The following is an 18789-nucleotide window of genomic DNA, read 5'->3' as shown; positions in this document are numbered from 1 at the left end:
GGTCACTTCACCTTTTTGCCAATTTCTACTTTGATTTCTTTTCTATACACCCAATTTAATCCATTCCCATTTTGTACATGCAAACAAGCCATTTTATCTCTATATTCTTTAATCATAGCCCATCAATTTTTTTGCTGTAGTTAAGTATTATAAATAAATAAATTATAAAGATAAAATAAATGATAGAGATAAACTGTAATAAAAATAGAGTACAGGATTTTATTTAATCTTGTATTACTAACTGAAGATGTATTGGATTCTATTCCCATCTAATTTTGGTTCTGATCCATGACCAGGTCAGTTCACTCTGCTAACTTATGGCAGATTATAACTTCTAATCAAACCAGAATAAATGAAGTCCAGCAACTTTCAACCATCAGTTGTCAACCCCAGCAGGTACGAATTGATGCATGGTCAGTAAATGAGGTCTGGCGATCGACAGCTCCATTTTGTTGCAGAAAAGGTCAAATATGAAATATGAAAAAAAAAAACTTTAAAGATACAAAATGGCACAGGAATGACCAGCACTCTACTAAAAGACTTATTATCCACAGCTCTGCAACGAATCATTCATGCTTCAGTAGAGTGAATGCAGACTGGACTGACCACTAATCAATTATAAATCACCTGACTGAAACGTTATTCAGCGTTCCATATCTGTTCACCTGCAAAGCCTGCATCAGATCTTCTGTAACAGATACAAAGTTCCCAGGCCCTCTGTGGGGCACCGCATTCAACTTCTTATCTCACATTGGATCTACTCTGACTCAGAAATAGAATGACTGAAAGCACTTTGGCACACCACCATGCAGAAGCATTGCTTAGACTTTGACCTCAAATATCTCATAGCTTTTTACTTGTAGATACTTTCTCTTCCTTTAACACCTCTGCTCTCTGGATGCTAGTCGTTGAATTAATGAGGCGTCCAGGTCCGGCACCCTGAGAGATGGCGTACGATGACCGACGGAGAGATGACCCTCTTGCGAACCTTGACCTGAGCTCCACTGGAGGAGGGGATGAGTTGTGTATCTGCATGTATACATAGAAGAACAAATCCTGGATTTTTTTTTAAACCAACACCCTCAAAAGCAGACTAGCAACTTTTACTTTCCCCAAATCAGGAAAAGTGTGTGAGATTCAAAAAAAAATAAAACAGGTGAAGGAGGCAGATTTTCTCCTCGTTCACAAAGACAGTAGTGTTGTTGTTCGAAATACTTTTTCCTTGAAGTCAAGTTGGAAACATAACGCCAAGGGAAGGAAGAGCCTGAAGGTGAAGGAAGAATACACACTTCTTGCCACAGCTTACAAGATCATTTGAACAGTAGTGAGTAAGCAGCAGGAGCATCAAGAGACCGTGGGTGTTTGTGAGCACAATTTCTCAGGTAAGAAAACGTATCTTACTGAAGTTTTGACGTTTTTTTGTATCAACTCAGAACAAAATGTCTGCTGACATCCGTTGCTTTATCAATAAATCAACAACCAGTCTCTCCAAATGTTGTTCCTTCATGATTTCCCACAATAATTAGCCACAGTACAAACCATCTGTTCTTAAAATCTGAGCCAAATTATCCACAGATTGATTTACAACTACTTTTCCATTTCTAACATGATTATCTTCTAGCAATATTTGTGTTCTCTGATGAATGTCTTTATTTTATACTTTTTCACACATTTTTTTACTTTTAATATAGAAATTACATTGAACAACAAACTACAAGCCCGAACATAAAAATCAGAATTTGCAAAATGATACATTTCTGTTGATCTTCTATTGAAAGGTCCGCTGTATATTCTCACAAATGCCCAAAGATGTCCCACCTTGTGTTTGTTGTGCACGCTGAGAATGACACTGAAGGCGTGAGACGTAACTGAGGGCAGAACAGCAGCCCAAGCTGTGAGCAAAGCTGTGAGCCAGACCATTGGATCAATGAAGGCCTTTTCAGACACACCTGGGGGAAATCAAGCACAGCAGTCAAAACTGGCCACTGGAATACCAACAAATCAGCCAATTTATCCACAAACATCAAAATAATTACAGAAAAACAGCATTTTTGTTTGTTAGCTTATTCTTTGCATTGTATGTGATTGTTCTCTGGATGCACCTTAAGGGTAGCACCAGGCATAATTAAACACTGAATTAGTAATGAGAATAATCTGAAAACTGAAAAAAAGAAAGAAAATAAAAAATACCAAGGAAGAAATAGTCGGCGGGCGAGCTCTGAAAAAGGCGGGTGCTGTGTGTGATTCTGCTACAGATGAAGAACATAACCACCGAGACGCACAGAGCTGCAATGTTGAACTTTGTCCAGTATTTGGTCAGTATCACAATCTGACAAGAAGAAAGAAACAAAGAAGAATGAGTCTGGATTTATGTGTAGGGCAAGAGTAAAAAGACGCTTCCTGTGAAAAAAAGATGTAACAATTTTTTTAAATTGTATTTTTATTGTGGGATATTCAAATTCGGAAAAACATTACTCCAGACATTAACAGACAGGGGGTTTAGTTGTATAAGTATTTAGAGAATGCACAAACAATGAATAACAGGATAAAATATTTTGTCAGACAAAATCTGCCAGAAAATGTGCAAGTGTTGGATCTGTCTGCGCTCCATCAATAAACAAACAGCAAGTTATCAGTACAGTTTTTTGCTAAAAAAAAAAAAAAAAAAAAAAGACAAAGCGGAGAGGAAGCTCTTCCCTGACTTGTGTGTGATTCTGGTACAGAAGATTTAACTGAATGCTGTAGAACTTTATTTAGCAATTGTAACATTTGAAGGAAACTGGCTATGCTGTTGCACTTTTCAGTTTTTTTTTCTTTTCTAAAATTAAATCTTTCGATGCTATTCTATCTGCTTAAAATTTATTCTTTACTTCACGGAAAGAATAGCATTTAAAATAAAATAACATGTGGTTGCAACAAAGCAAAGTGTAAGAAGGTCCCCGTTACTTTTAACAAAAAGCAATCCTGACCTCAATTGTAACAGCGAAGGTTGCAGCCATCGAGACAGTGACCGCCATGGTCTGGTAATCATAGTCCGTGTTGTAGAAAACTCCACATGGGATGAAAAAGAGAACAAGTGACATGTAGACAGCATACAGGAGATATGTGATCAGCTTTCTAGGGCTGGAGAGCTCCTTCTTCTGTCCACTCTTGTATAGTTCAGGCAATTTCAGGCTGCTCTCTGCACTCACGTCCTATTAAACAAAAATATACAGCATTCGCTGTAATTATTTTCATATTTATCCTATTGTATGGTTAGAAAAAAAATTATCTGAATGACCTGTTCAAAAAAAGCCATGCACATCACCGGCGTTGCCGTGTAGAAGACAGTGTAGAGAGCGATGAACCATGTCTCGTACAGAGACTGTGGGGAAATTATGGTTGGTCTCTCCATCATGAGGCATAATGTCATACGGCTTTGTGAGTGTGTTCCAAACCTGAGCACTGAAGCCATTAAGGATCCCAAACCAAATGTGCACAAGAGCAAAACCACAGGTCTTAAACAGAAAGTAGCACAGGAAGAGGGAGATGCGGCGATAGGACCAGCGACCGTGGACCAGCAGCAGTCTTTGCAAAAATCTAAACTGGGACACGGCAAAGTCTGCGTTGTGGACGGCCTGACCTCCCTCCCTGCCAGCCAGCCCCACTCCAATGTGAGCCGCTGGTGTTGATGGAACGATGTGGAAAACATAGTAAAATGAACACAGCAAAATGAGTGCAGTTTTTACCCCCATTAACAACTATCTGCTACTGCTGATAAAGACTTACTCTTGATCATGTTAACATCATTGGCTCCATCACCAATGGACATGGTGATCGAGGCAGTGTGCTTCCTGACCAACTCCACGATCTCAGCTTTCTGAGCAGGCGTCACTCTGCAGCACAGCACTGACTGACACTGCTCCGCCAGGCTCATGAAGGAGGCCCCCCACTCTGGTCTCTCCTCAAACTCTGCCTGGGGACAGACACAATCAAGCAGCTTAGAAACTGACTTTGACATAAAAACTTGGCTAAAGCACTAAAAAAGGTTTTTATAGGTACGTTCGGTAGTAAAAGCAAAGGTTGGACAATGTCTCATTTTGTATTCAGGAAAAGTCACCAATGTTGCAGCCAATAAAAATGCTTTTTGAATATCAAATTCCAGCAGAGCTGCTGTGGGAAAGAGGTGGGGCTGCTCAGGCTGGTGGAGAACAGCAATCAGGGGATAAAAAGGTTTTCTGAGTTCACCACAAACTTGCAAATGTGTTTTAGATTAGTGTTTCATTAAAGTTTTAACTACAAATAGTGAGAAAGGGACATTTTTATGTGTCGACATATTTGGCAACTTGCAAATATTAGATTCTTTTTATAAGATGCATGCAAGAGGAAGAAGCTGGAATCAAACCAGCAACCTTCAGATTGCAGGATAACCACTCCTGACCACAAGTTTGACCCACTCACCAGCTGATTCCACAATGTGCTTGATGTATTTTTTTCTTGACTTTTCTTGACAGTTTTCGATATTGTGTTCCGGATATCACATTTTTTATCCAATGGTTTTTCTTTAATTACAATGGTTAGATCAAGGAAGACCTTAACATTGTTGTTCATTTTGGTTGTGTGTGAAATGAGTACAAGTTCTGGCAAGTGCAAAATTATAGACTTGTGTTGGATTTTGAACATTTCCAAATTCCCTTTGAAATAAGTACAAAGTAAACTACGTGTATCGAATTCTGCATGCCTTTAAACCCCACATATCTAAAACAATGCACATTTTCAATAGAGAATCACAGAAAAAAAACCTGATCTATGAAAATATTATATGTTTTTTATTTACTGTGTAGGCTGCAGTTTACCAGTTCAGGTCCGGTGAGGACCACAGAAGTTTTTGCTCTTGCCATCTCCTTGTGTGTAGCCCACAGCTCTGTCTGCTTGGCTTTGAAGAAGCTGACCTGTGGGTCTGCAGACTGGAGAATCTCCCTGCGTGAGCAAAACAAGCAATGATCAATGGGATATCAAGAACATGTGCGTGTGAGTGTTCCTGGGCTATTTGCTTTTATTTTATATTTCGTGTATGAACGCAGACCTGAGTTCCTGCCACTCCAGTAATCTGCTTTCAGGGTGGAGTAGCTTGCAAGAGTACCCAATGTTCACTGCAGTTTCTAAAGGCACAAGCAGTAGAAGAGCAGAAAAAAAAAAAGCATGATCAACTATTATTTCTCTTTTTCTTCATTCATGAATTTTCCCCAATACCTTTTTTGTCTCCAGTCAGCACCCATACTCTAATCCCAGCCTCTTGAAGAAGAGCGATTGTCTCAGGAACTCCCTCCTGGAGCCGGTCCTCAATTGCCGTCACCCCCAGAAGCTACAACATTGGTTATGTTTAAGCAATTTTAGATATTATTTACGGTGGATTTCAAAATAATAGTTTAAATGCTACAAGACAAAGTTTCTTTCTTGAAAAACATTGCAGAAATTGCTTATAATAATAAAAAGTCAAGCTATCATTGCTAGTTAGATCAATAACATGCTTTCAAATGGAAAGAGACAAAGCAGCACCAGCAGATCTCTCTCCATCTCATCATACAGCTTCTCCAGCAGGGTGTCACGCTCACAGGTCGCCATGGCAGCAGACAGGGCCAGAGTCCTACTCCACTGCTCCCACAATGCCTCAGGAACAGATCGAACCGCAACACACAGCGTCCTCAGACAGGCCTCAGCAAACAGCTGACAGAAGATGAGTTAATAAGGTTTTACAACAGGCTGCACTTCAGTTGTGAAGAAACATTTCAGGCAAGAGCCGACGTGACGAAAAAGAAATACAGGCAGAAAAAAATCTGACTCGTCACTAAATACTAATATTTTGTCAGTCTTTACTCTGTACAGAACCTTACCAAAGAGTTTATACCTGTTGAAGTATTCAACATAATGTAACACTTCACCCATCAACTTGATTACTTTTTAATATTTTTTTTTTATTACTGGAAACGTATGTGATAGAACATTGAGACCCGTATAACAGTGAAGTAGAAGGAATCTGATTAAGTTTTTTTTTTAAAAAGAAAGCTAATACATATTGTTTAATCTCAGTACAAATCTAGCTCTTCTGTGAATGCCTCAGATGTTAGAAAGCATTAGTGAACAAGCAGCGTTGTGAGGAACTAGGAGTTCACAGGCAGGGAGAAAGTCATGGAGAATTTTAAATGGGCTTAGACATCAGGCAACTTTGAAAAACTGATATGTCATGGGAGAATTGAAGAAAGAAAGCTGCGTTTGAAAGAAAGCCATAAGAAGTCTTATTTGCAGTTCACCACAAGTCGTGTATGGGAGACGGCAAACGTGTAGGTGAAGGTACTCTGATGATCTAAGCCCATGATTGAACTCAATGGCCTACTTTCAAAATGGTATCTGTGATGCAGCAAAAGAGGTTTCCTGTGTTAAGTGCAGCTCCTACATGGTATGGAGGTTATATTAGCTCAGGGGAGCTCTCCTTATGCTCAGGTCAAAGGTTTAACCACAACTAGTTATGATGGATTCATGAGCAGCAAACAGGGACAGGTCGTCTCATAAACTGCTGCAGGCCAAGCAAAAAGCAGCTGGTTAATGTGGAAACAGATCTTTGTTGCCTTTTCCACTGTGAAACATGGTAGTGACAGCATCATGCTGTGAGGAAGCTCTTCTTTAGCAGACTCAGAGACATTTCGATAGATTTAAATACAGAGAAGCTTGCATCATATTTTTCATTTCATTTCATATTAATTGCCATTTAACCTCACAACTATAAACTGCTTTATTTGTCTCTTGAAGTCCTAATAAGACCCAATAGTGTTTGTGGTTCTTGTGCAATAAAATGGAAAGTAGCTCACTTCAAGGATTGACTCAAGACAAGAACGGGTCAAATTAATAACAAAATTAAACTGCTTCACCTCTAATGCTATTTCATTGCTTTCCTTATGTGGACAGTTCTTCTGAAGTCTCTCCAGTATTACTACATCTGCTCCTTTACAGTAAAGTTTCAACCCACCCTGTGGGTCACGTACTACAGAAAATAAAAATAAAAAAAGAAATAAAGCATGTTTTTACTTAGGCAAAATTTGTATTTTATTAGATTCAGAATCTCAAAAAAAAAAAAAATTCTGCTCCTACCTAGGACAGACATCCGCCTCCTTTTGCTGGTAAAGTCCAACAATGCCAGCAGCTGATACTGGCGAGTGGCACCCAGCTCTGAAACAACAACAAAATCTCTTGTTCTGGAAAGAAACACCCAGCCAAGCTCCCTGGCAGCCCCAACAAGAGTTTCTTCATCTGGTGATGCAGCCTGGTAAACCAGGGATCCTGGGAAAATATGGCCAACACACAAAGTAAATCTATAAGCATCGGTCTCTGCAAAAAAAAATCTGGGAATGATTTCATAGTACAGATTATTGGAATTTTTCCACTTACCACATAAACCTTTTAAAATTCATTATTGAAAGTGTGAGGACTCAATACATCTATCTATCCATTCATCGTCTAAACCTGCTTATCCTTGCTGGGTCTCAGGGGAACGGCAGAGTTCACCCTGGACAGTCCGTCACAGGACAGCACAGAGACACATGACAAGCCACCAGGTACACATAACTTAAGGGCAATTTAAACAGATCAATTCACCAAAAAGTCCTGTTTTTGGACTGGACACTGGAGTACCTGGAAGCAAATCCATACATACAAATGAAGAACACGCAAACTCCAATCAAAATGAGCCCATAAACGTTTTGCTTCAAGCCATCAGTTCTGCATTACACAAGACGTGTCATGATATCTAGGAAGTAACTGAGAAGTGACAGGAAGTAAAAGTCATGAATCACTAAAGTCACATAGTTTCTAAAGAACCCACAGGAAGACAGGTGTTGCTTCAAGTCTGATGACTAACAGCATGGTTTTTATGTCTACCTGAGAATGAGAATTGATAGATGTAGAAATGAATCAGCACAAGCAAGAAAGCTCACCTTCCTTCCACTCTGCCATGACGGTGTGACACAGAGCCAGCGCAGACAGGAACTGTGTGGTGACTGGACACCGCTGTCCTCTGAGCGTCTCCACTAGTGTGGGAGAGAACATGCGCAGGCCACCACTGGAGAACGGGTTCCAGCTCAGATCCATGGGCTGAGAAACAAAATTGGGAAAATGAGCAAGTAAAAGAACTGTGTAGATGTTACAGAATACCTTGTAATCAAGTGGATTAAATCTTTGAAGTTATTTATTTACACTGTATAAAAGGACATATTTGTCATCGACACTGAATCAGATTAAACCTTTTCAGTTCAGACCAACAAGATCATTTCTACTTGATAATTCCAGAATAATGAGAAAGATCATTTCTGTATTTTTTTTTAAACTCTTAGTTTAAAGTCAGAATTGTACATATTTTTTCTTAGTATTTGGTAAAATTGCCTTGTAAAATGCATGACTTAGATCTTTGTTATTTGTATCCTTTCACAAGCGTCTCCCAGTACTTTCCTGAATGTTTGGTTCATTCCTCCTGACAAATCTGATGTAACTGCAGGTGTGTAATCCACGTTGCTCAGCCACATCCTTTCAGTCTAAACATTTCAATTTTGCTCTAATCAGAGAGCAGGACAACTCTAAAAACTGCAGAGAGAGGGACCTTTGAGAGCTCCTCTCTGGATAATCTCTATAGATCAGGAGAGTCAAACTCCACTGCTCCTCCTACATTCACTTGTGTTTCTGCTTCAACACACCTGAATCAAATAGCTTAATCGTTAGAAGGACTCAGCAGTACTTTGCTGAAACTCAGCCATTCGATTTAGGTGTGTTGGACCAGGGAGACATCTAAAAGTTGTGGGACATCAGCCCTCAAGGATTGAAGTTGGACACCTCTGCTTGATCCTCAGTTTAAATATTGGACTTACGAAACCTGAATTTTCTTTACTAGCTCATGTAGAGGCAAATGCAAAGCTTGCTTTTTATTTTTCCTGCCCAACCAATGTTTTAGTCAAATGGAGACTGAAACTGTATCTTAGTGTGTACTGTACCTTTACATCCTCTGCACTGACTGAAGCGTCACCTGTTGGAGTGGAAAACATTTTCTGTTTACTTGACTATTAAACAGCACATTAAAAATCTTGTTAAGTAATATTCTTTTTAAAATGCTGGTTAAAAAGAGAGATAAAAAAGAAAATAGATTAATGTCTCAGCCAAGAACTGATAGATAAACACACATACTAGCTTATAAGACTCTAACAAGTAATTGGCCATACATATATGGTTAAAGTCACTGTTAAATGGTTAGGAGATGCTTTGCATTGAAACATGTTACATCTCTCACTCGTTGTCTCTTTAGGAAAATTGAAAGTGTGTTTACATAAATGTTGTATCTATCCAGAGTTGCTCATTAAAGTCTCTGGGAAAACGGCTCATTTTAAAACTTCCTTACACAAAATCTGAAACTGTCTTCAATTTTAATTTTTTTTTTATTTCACTTGGTGATTACTAACCCAAAACCTGACTGTCTTTGTACATTTCAAAATATAAACCAGTCTAGCAGGAACGTTTTTGAAACATCTTTTTGATCTAGACATGTCACAATGCTGAGAGCCCTAAACTGAAACATAAAATAAAAAAATTGATATTGACACATAATACAGAGTAATCTGCAACCTGTGAACCAATACCAGAAAGCTCGTCATATTTACCGTAGACTTCTCCGGCGATGCAGCATTGTCTGAGGAGCAGGCGATTCTGGGTTAACGTGCCAGTTTTGTCACTCAGCAGGTAACCTACTTGGCCGAGCTCCTCACTCAGTGAGGTATTCCTGGCTTCTGCAGGTTTGTCTGTCTGTTGCCAATACATCTCCAAATCCCAGCCAATAAACTTGCTGTGAATTGTGTGTATCAACTCAAACCTGAAGACACACATACAGAGTAAATAAACTCATTAGAAAGTGTTTATGTTGGCGCCATGTGGCTCAGGGAAGATATAGTTCCAGGTGTGGCTTACGCTCTGTTCTTTTGCCTATAAAGTTTCTAATAAACAAAGACTTCTAAAGCCAAAGAAATCATAAAAAAATAAACAGAAACATGTAAGTCACAGGGGCAAATTTGTTGGTCAAACAACTCTCTGGAAAAGCGTTTTGGTTCGAAGCAAATATTTATTTATAAAACCTTTAAGCCTAGATAAAAAAAGACAAATAAAATACCTAAAAGAAATAATAGATTTGATTTGTTGGTACCACTAAGGAGATTATTAATCAATTCATCATAGTCATGGTTCAAACCATGAGCTGCCTTCAAGCTTTTTTCTTTGCCAACCAGTCTACTTAAGGAAAACAAACAAACTGGCAGGTAGATTGGGATTGTTATGTGTACCTTAGGATATGCAAGTAAAGGTAGTTAGAAAAAGAGTCAAAGAAACCATCCAAAACATCTCCAAGTCATTTCTGATCACTGTTTGTCACATTGTAACCATAATGGCCACCAAGAGAGAAATATCTAGAAGAGCTTCACTACAGAAAGAAAAACACAGAGGCCAGAGTGAAAGTTACCAAAGCACACGTAGAAAAGCTTTAACAATTTATGAAGTAAATCTTTTAGATTGAGAAGACAATCTTTCAAACCATGGACAGTTTTTATAGATTTTTTCTTTTTTACAATGTTTTAGGATTTGGGTGACTGACTCTCTTCTCAGAATTTTTACTTTTGATCTCAGGACATTCAAATTTAAAGATTAAAGTTTAGAGATGAAAGTCACAATTCTGAAAGTAGAGTCAGATTTTTCTTTCCAATGGCCCCAATTCTCTTCCTTAGTAGACTTTGTTTAACCCAGGAAAATATATTAGAAACTACACTTTTCTTATTTCAACTGTATTGACATCTTATCATTATTCTTCTCTATACATTGATGCTTGCAAAACTGGCGTTCTACTAAATATTCCAGTGATCCAAATGTTACTAACGTGATGTAGAGCGCAATGGGCATGGCCGGGCTGAGAAGGATGATGTAACTCCAGTAGACGAGGAATCCATTGTAAGCTGGTTTGCCATCAATCACCAGAGCAGACAGGAACGATGTTTTGGTCATGGCCTGATATGAAGACACGCCTGCACCGATGGCAAGGAGCACAGCAGCCAGCAGAACCGACAGGACAATCTAATGAACCAGAACAAAGACAAACAACATTTATAAGAACTCCACAAGTTGCTTCTTGCTTGTCTTCCCGCTGTCCTTCATGAACTCACCCCAATTACCACTTTGTTGAAAACTTCCTCCAGTTGAGTTCTTTTTACTCTCAGTTTCCCGCAGTTTCTCAGGATTTTTGTGTCTGTGCCTTTGCGTGGAAAAAAACAAACAAAACAAAACCGCAACCGTCATCTGCTACCTTTACAACACGATTCAGAAGACCACTCTGCAGTCGCAGGGTTAGAGTTCAAGACCTTGCAAAGCAAGACTCTGCTGATGTACCCTTGAGCAACATGCTGAATCCCTTTAGTCCTCCGGGGACGTGTGACCCCAATGCGAAGGTCGAGTGAAGAGAGAGGTTATCTCACACAGATCAATAAGGTATAGCATTATGCTTTCCAGAGATGTTCTCTCAGACTCAACTAAAGTGTTTAAAGACACTGGATTTCATTTGAAAAACTGATACGACCGTTCAAGGCCAGAACACTTGTAACTAATATAACACGATGTTAGATTTCTGATCAGGCTAAACTTAGGGTACACCAATAGGCAGTTTTTGCTTGCTGGTATAATGGCCATCTTTTAAAGCAATGTGACTGATCCCTTTAACTGCAATGGATTGGCGTCATGCAACAGCTCTGCCTGGCCAAGCAATACCTGATCAATAGTCACTTAGAGGACAGGGGGAGAGTGTAATCTCCCAGACTTTAGAATTTCATATTTTAAAGACAAAGCTGCAAGAGTTAAGCATTTAGTGTCATAATTGGAAGCATACTCTGTTCTATGTAATACAATTATTCACTGAAGTAAGTATAAAACCACAGTACAAGTTAGTCTGAAAGAAACTGATCAGTTTGACAACAGCTGAAGTCTGTTTCATAAATATTAATATTATAATATTAATTATTATATTAATAAATCTAAGTCTTTAAAGCTGCAGCATTTAAGGTTTATTTAAAAAAATGTGTTTTACATTTTTGTTAAAGTATGAGGCAGATAATCTGTAAAAATAAATAAATAAATAAAAAATGTAGCTTATCTGCCTTCTCCTTGAGCTCCCAGTACTAACTGCAGAAATACGCTACTCAGTCAGAAATGACCAATCAGAGTCAGGAGGAGGGTCTTAGCGCTGTCAGTCAGGCTCATGCTCAACCCCTCTCCCTTGCTTTTTGCTAAACTACAACTGGTTCAATACAACATAGCCTGGCACAAATGCTAAGGCTAGTTAGCACAGCTACAGATAATGGCAGATAAACTGTTTTCCTGGAAAGTCCAAGTGGCTTCTCTGTCATTAGCACCTTAAGCAGAATTGAATGACAGCACTGAACCCCCCCTCCCAGCTTTGATTGGTTGTTTTTGATGGAGGGCAGTGCATTTCTTCAGAAGGCAATAATAGCTCTGGGAGGAAGTTGGGGAGCTTGATCCTTTCACAGATTACCTGTCTTATATCATACTGTCACGACATCATGACGGTTTTAACAAATATGAAAAAAAACATATTTTGGATAAAGTTACATATTGCAGCAAAGTCAAATTGGTGCACCCTGTTCCACTTTTAAAAATCATCGAAGGTGTTTGTGTGACCATCACTTCACCTTGAAAAGAAAGGAGAGGCTCAAGTGTGTCTTTAAAGACCCACATTTAATATGACATTCATTCCAAGGTGAGTGAATGCGCACCTTTACCAACACTGTATCTGTTCTTTTAGACTTAATACTGAACTCTACCGGTGTATATCGTCAGGCCGTAGGCAAAGTCTGTGTTGCGTAGGACAGTTCCCCTCAGGAGGATATGTTCGTTTTCCAGGAGGAAGCACTCTCCTTGCCATTGTAGCTGACCTCTGAAAGTGTACAGGCGATTGTTGGGTTCCTCGCAGAGCACAACACCTATAGAATTAAAAGTTCACCGATTAAATTGCACTCTTCTTTCAAAAGAGAACAACAGCTAGTTAGAAGAGAGGACATTTATTTACCATTGAAGGCTCCAAGGGCCTCCTCTGAAGGGTGAGAGGTCAGCTCATTATGTGTTGCACCCAGCGCCTGCCGGTATTTAAGGTTGGTCTCACTTAAAGAAGAAAAAGATAGTTATTTAAAAATAAAATCATGCAATCTTTTAAACAATGTAGGGGATTTATTTGTTAAATCTGTAAGCTTCAACCTTCTGAGCTAAAATAGGGGAAGCTGGACTTTTGCATCACTGAAAGTGAAGAGGCTTGTAAGGCGAGTAAAATAAATCTCCAAAACTCGTTTCGAAAACTGCAGCAAATTTTCAGCGAGATTATACTTTTCCAATAAAATCTAATTTTATTTAGACTAATTTAAACTTTATTTAAATACACTGTTTAAATAAAGTGTATTTATTTAAACACTTTCAAACATCATTAGTGGGAGTCCCAAAATGTGGAAGTTCTATCTACTATTCTCTCGCTTGTTTCTCACTTGCAAACATTTATGTTATACTTTTCATTTTTGACAGGGTAGTCTAGATTTATGTGTACCGAGTATCACGTAAAAAGCTGTTATTTTGTTTACTCGAAAAAAACATACTTTAACTGTAAACATTTTAGTTTGTGGTTTGAAAAGTTGAAAGTCAGAACATTTTTCACAGTCACTCAGCAGCTTTAGCAAACAGATTTATTGGTTTTCTACGTTTTGTTACCCATCAATATCAGCAGTCTCCACATAACACAAGCTATGAGGCTCAGAACTGGAAAGCAGAAGAAGATCAGCCTGGGAGGAAAGATAGAAATGTACATATTTTTTAAAGCAAATAGGAGTGTTTGGTAGCAGAAAACTCTGGACACAACTTAAAATGCAGTTGCATAAAATTACCACACTTGCTTGCTTTTTGTTATTCTATCTTCAAAAGCAAATGAAATGCTTTTTGAATAAAGGATGTATTATATTTCAGTTATTTTTTATTAATTCATTGACTCACAGGCATGATTTGGTCTCTGCGGATCCTCAACACATCTCCAACACACAGATCTTTCCACTGTGCTGTCATAAAACTGTAAGAAAAATAAAATAAAATACATTCTGTATTTAACTATGTATACATGCATTAGATTATATATTTTAAAAGTTAAATTTTATATACATTTGTCTTTTGCGCACATGTGTGTAATTTGATGGATGTGTGGTGGATGGATGTACAAACATTTTTTTGTGTGTAATTACAAAACTATGCTGCATATTAAAATAGGAATTAGCCAAATAAATATTTATTAAGCTCATCAAAACTTTCTACTTTTAATTCTAAGAACATTAAGTTTATAATTCTTAAAGGGATTTATTATTATTATTATTATTATTATTATTATTATTATTTTGGATTGTTTATTCATGTAGCATTACCCTATGGGGTGCAAATGTATAAACAACAAATAAAGTTTCTGTTTATGTTGCATTCAACCAAAGTTTTAGATCACACTTGGACACATAATTAATCTTACTGTTTAAATTCTCTCAAAAGAAGAAGACACAATGCTTAAAATCTGACCGTGTCAGACACAGCCTGCAGCAAAGATACATTCTGGTTACACACACTCATCAAGGTCTTGAATGCTATGTACATATTCTGCTTTGAACAATTAATTTATACAAAATGTATTTCAGTTGTGCTTGAAAAAGTTCATTCTGGAGCAGGTTCCTGGTTTCTCTTTTGGTCACAATTATTGTTCATTATCATTTCTCGTCAAAAATGAAGGGTTCAGATTCATCCTTAAAGGCCTAAAATTAATTTGAATTTTGTTTGTTTGCCTAACGGGAGTGAAGGCAAAATCTTCACTGCAGGAGAACATGTTTGTCACGGCCCTTTGATTTTCTCGGAAGTTGCTTTGCGTTTTTGCCCCTCTTTGATTCATGAAGGAACCATTTAGGGATTCACTCATTTACACTTCATTAGAGATTCATTAGTGGACTGTTTCAACCGCGATGCTGCACTGACTCCTGCGAGAATAACCCACTGCCTTTGTCCTCACCTCTGGGAGAAGAGTACGTCACAGGGTCGGGAGTTAATCTCCGAGTCACAGCGTCGCCTTGCCTGCACCGTGGTGGAGACACATACACCGGCAGGTGGGAAGATTGGAAAAGAGCATTAGAGCCGAGCTGGACACTGGTGGCAAGTACAGGAGTTCAGAGTGACGGACAAGGAGCAAGTGAGAGGGAATGTGGGCGGCCATGAAAGGCTGAACAGGAGGAAGGAGAAAGGAGAGATGCCATTACGAGGCTCTACAGTGACACCAGCTGGGAGATTTACACTCTCCACTAAATGATTAGTCAATAAAGAGGGGTCAAGCAAGCATTTCACCCAGAGCTGTTAACGACCGTAACTCAGTGATGCACTTAACTAGAGAATTCTCCATGCAAAACATTACTCGTGCATTTAAAAGAAAAAGCTTTAATGATAGGAAAGAAAATTAATGCCATGAGGATGACTGCTTTTGTCAATGAGGAGAGGACAAGGAGTCAGTGAGGACAATGAAGGAGAGAAAAGGGAGGACACACAAGCTTGAGTATCAAGAGGCTAAATGCATGAGGCTGGTCGTGAATACTGTAACGTGTTTTTCTCTGCCCCTAGCATTCGTTTCTTTTTTTCATTTCACCAGAAACAATCAGCTTGTATGAGATTGGTCATCTCACCAGGTCACCGGCTAAATCTTTGAATCCTCTCACAGAGAGCACAACCAAGAGTGGGATGATGGTGATGTACCAAGGTATGGAGGAGATGGCAGGGACACACTGGAAACAGCCGTAGAGCAGAGATTTAAAAAAGTAAAAAAAAAAAAAAACTACATACATACATACAATGCTGTTGTAACTATTAGAACACACAAAACAAATAGTAAAAAGCAAATATTTACCCTCCTTATTAGGCAAAACACATTACAGATGCTGCATGTAGAGAATTACAAAAGCATTGACTCCACTTTAGCGTTACCATAATTTGTGATTTTACTAACTCTAACCTTAATGTATTTTGCTTTGATTCTATGGAGGAAAAAATCAGTTACTTCTAAGTGAAAGTGTAACAATATTTGGTTTCCGAATCTCAAAAGAACCCAAAGACCTGTGAAACCTGCGTGTCAAAGACACCAAAACAGAACCTTATAGACATTATGGAAAACATTATGTAAAGTAAAAAAAAAATACACTGCTCTAATTATTGTTTGGAGAGCTAGAGTTGATTCATAGACTATAAGATTATTTTTCATTAAACAATTTAAAATCCATGTATTACATCACAGTTATGAACTATTTTATGGTGATCTCACAAAATGTAAAATCAAAATACTATAAGGTTTGTAATTGTAACATGACAAAGCGTGGACAACTTGAAGGCGTTAAGGCACTTTTGTGAAGGACTCTGTAATACATATATATATTAACATCTATTCAAGTCCGAAGCCCAGCTTACAGCAGAATGCTTCATTTAGATTCAAAATGGAGAGAGAGGGGACAGCAGAGGTTTTCATCTGACCTGCAACACCACCATGAGGAGGAAGTAGATATTAGCAGCTCGCTGGAACTGCTCAAATAGCGTCAGGGGGAGGAAAGTCAGGAGGGAGTACTTGTGGCTGCGCACCACATTGTCCTGGCAACAACAAGGAAGAGCAACATGGGGTTAGACAGCAAGGAACTTGATTCAGAAGACGTGGGACAACATTTCTCGTGGCTTTGTGGACGCTGAGACTTACCGAGTATCGTCCCCAGGTGAAGCACAGGAAAGATTTCCTCTGTTTGTGTTTGTGATAGTGACGGCTGTTTGCCTTCACCTCCCATGTGAGGCCTGATGGATGGAGTTTTTTTTCTACTTAGAAACCTTTTTTCCAAACAGCCCCTTAAAGCTTGATGTTTATAAGCATGTATTATATATTGATAATGCATGCAAATAGTTTTGTATAATCATTTTCATGAAGATATGTTTCAAGAAACTTTTAAAACACACGCGCAATAAAGGTCTCAAAGGAACGCAGACTTTGTTTTCATAAAGGAACGGCTGATGTGCAAATATATGCTGCGGAAAGATGATCCCTCATAAGTAAACAATTCAAGTACTCTGGATAAACTCACACTGACGTTTCATGGCAAATGCACAATGCTTCACTTTACTCTGTTCTGATTATATTATAATAAATATAATAGAAAAAAGAAACAATCAAAGGTTAGTGTAAAATGAAAAAATGAGGATTCAATATCAAACTACACATACCAGATTCGACATCTTCTTTGGACATCCTGCTCTGCAGAGTCTGACCTTTACTGTGTTCTGGTTAAGTAGAAAACTGATTAATGGGATGATCTGAGAAGCTTTTGCAGTTTTGTGCCTCATTGCATGTGTTTAATAATATTATTACTTATACTACAACATATTAAGAAGAAGATTGATGCTACTGATTCCCCTTCCAGCAGTCACTGTAGCACTCTAAATGACTACTGCAAAAACAAAAACAAAATGTTACTATGGAGAACTAAACACTAACCTGTGCTTGCCTCCTTTGTGCAGGAAGTCAGAGGAATGCAGCAGCCTTCTCAGTCAAACTGACCTTTAAAATTTTGAAAGAAGTGTGAGACATGAGCAGCTCAGATTCAGGCATTAAAATATAACCTGCAAACTAGAGCGAAGTTAGTTAGCACACAGTTTGTGAATTATTTACATGAAAAATGTAGAATTACTACCAGAATCCATTTTTACATCTGTTATTTTGTAACTTTGTTTCACAAGACAGATAATGTCAAAAAACCTACAAGAGTCAAAGAATTATAAGCCTTTACCTGGACTGTTTGCTAAATTCCTTGTTACTCTCTGGCAGCATGACGACATGGCTGAACTGTGATTCACTGCGCTCTAGTAACCACGGAGAAAAATTAACACGATTGTTTTCATAAGAATCCTGAATCTCCATTTGCATAATACAAATCATTTTCTATTCACTTCTCTCAGCATCATGTTCACCGCACCTTTGTTGTGTCCTTCCAGGTGCACACTTCAGGATTACACAATGTACTTTCAATTCACCTGAGGAAAGGAAGACTAAAGGAGGAGGAGCATCATGTCTATAAACCTTTCAGAGTGCTGTTTAGTTTAATTAAACTTTTACAGTTATCACCTACTGAAAGAGATAAGTAAAATTGACTGGAAATGACTTTCATGTTTGAGGGAATCACATTTTTAAAAGGCACGGTGAGCAAACTGACCTAAATCTCTAAAAAATCTTAGAGAGTCTTTCCGGCACTGTGATAATGGTGCTTTTGTACAGCACAATCACTGGGAGGATTGGTTTACAGTGGTTTACAGTGTGTGAACGCTGAAGGCTTTGTGATCAGGCAAACCCTTATTGTAAGTATTTGTTTTCATAGATTTACAGCAACCTTTGTTTTACTTTATTAGTATTATTCTCTCCTAGGCTCTCATCAAAATTAGTATAAACTATAAAAATGACATTTAAACATAAACCTTGGTTAATCATAGTTTATTGCCCAGTTTCTAAACTGTAAACTGTCAGGAAGCGGTGTGGTGAAGGGTGGTGAGGCAGATGCAGCGGACCCAGGTATGATGAATATGAAGATTTAATGAGAAAACTTAATCCAAACAACGAGCAGCAGGCACATGGAAACACTGACGACACAG

General features: G+C 38.4%; 1 protein-coding gene across 1 annotated transcript; it reads right to left on the bottom strand.

The window, feature by feature from the left end:
• Positions 1-278: 278 nt before the first annotated feature.
• Positions 279-18133, bottom strand: atp8b3 (ATPase phospholipid transporting 8B3). Its single transcript, XM_028028841.1, has 29 exons — positions 17934-18133; positions 17642-17704; positions 17371-17427; positions 16856-16947; positions 16639-16752; positions 15801-15899; positions 15140-15201; positions 14095-14167; positions 13816-13886; positions 13130-13221; positions 12885-13043; positions 11217-11305; positions 10934-11127; positions 9675-9883; positions 9015-9046; positions 7968-8124; positions 7126-7314; positions 6906-7018; positions 5539-5706; positions 5233-5344; positions 5066-5141; positions 4836-4959; positions 3769-3955; positions 3438-3661; positions 3281-3364; positions 2970-3194; positions 2191-2329; positions 1819-1949; positions 279-1029 (listed from the first exon to the last, which is right to left on the bottom strand). The coding sequence occupies exons 3-29, from the start codon at positions 17393-17395 to the stop codon at positions 844-846; spliced, it is 3426 nt and encodes a 1141-aa protein (XP_027884642.1). The 5' UTR covers positions 17396-17427; positions 17642-17704; positions 17934-18133; the 3' UTR covers positions 279-843.
• Between the last annotated feature and the right edge of the window lie 656 nt (positions 18134-18789).

This window comes from Xiphophorus couchianus, chromosome 9 (genome assembly GCF_001444195.1).
Source record: "Xiphophorus couchianus chromosome 9, X_couchianus-1.0, whole genome shotgun sequence".
Taxonomy (NCBI): Eukaryota; Metazoa; Chordata; class Actinopteri; order Cyprinodontiformes; family Poeciliidae; genus Xiphophorus; species Xiphophorus couchianus.
The sequence above is the reverse complement of the archived record's forward strand: the minus strand, read 5'-3'. Positions and strand labels throughout refer to the sequence as shown.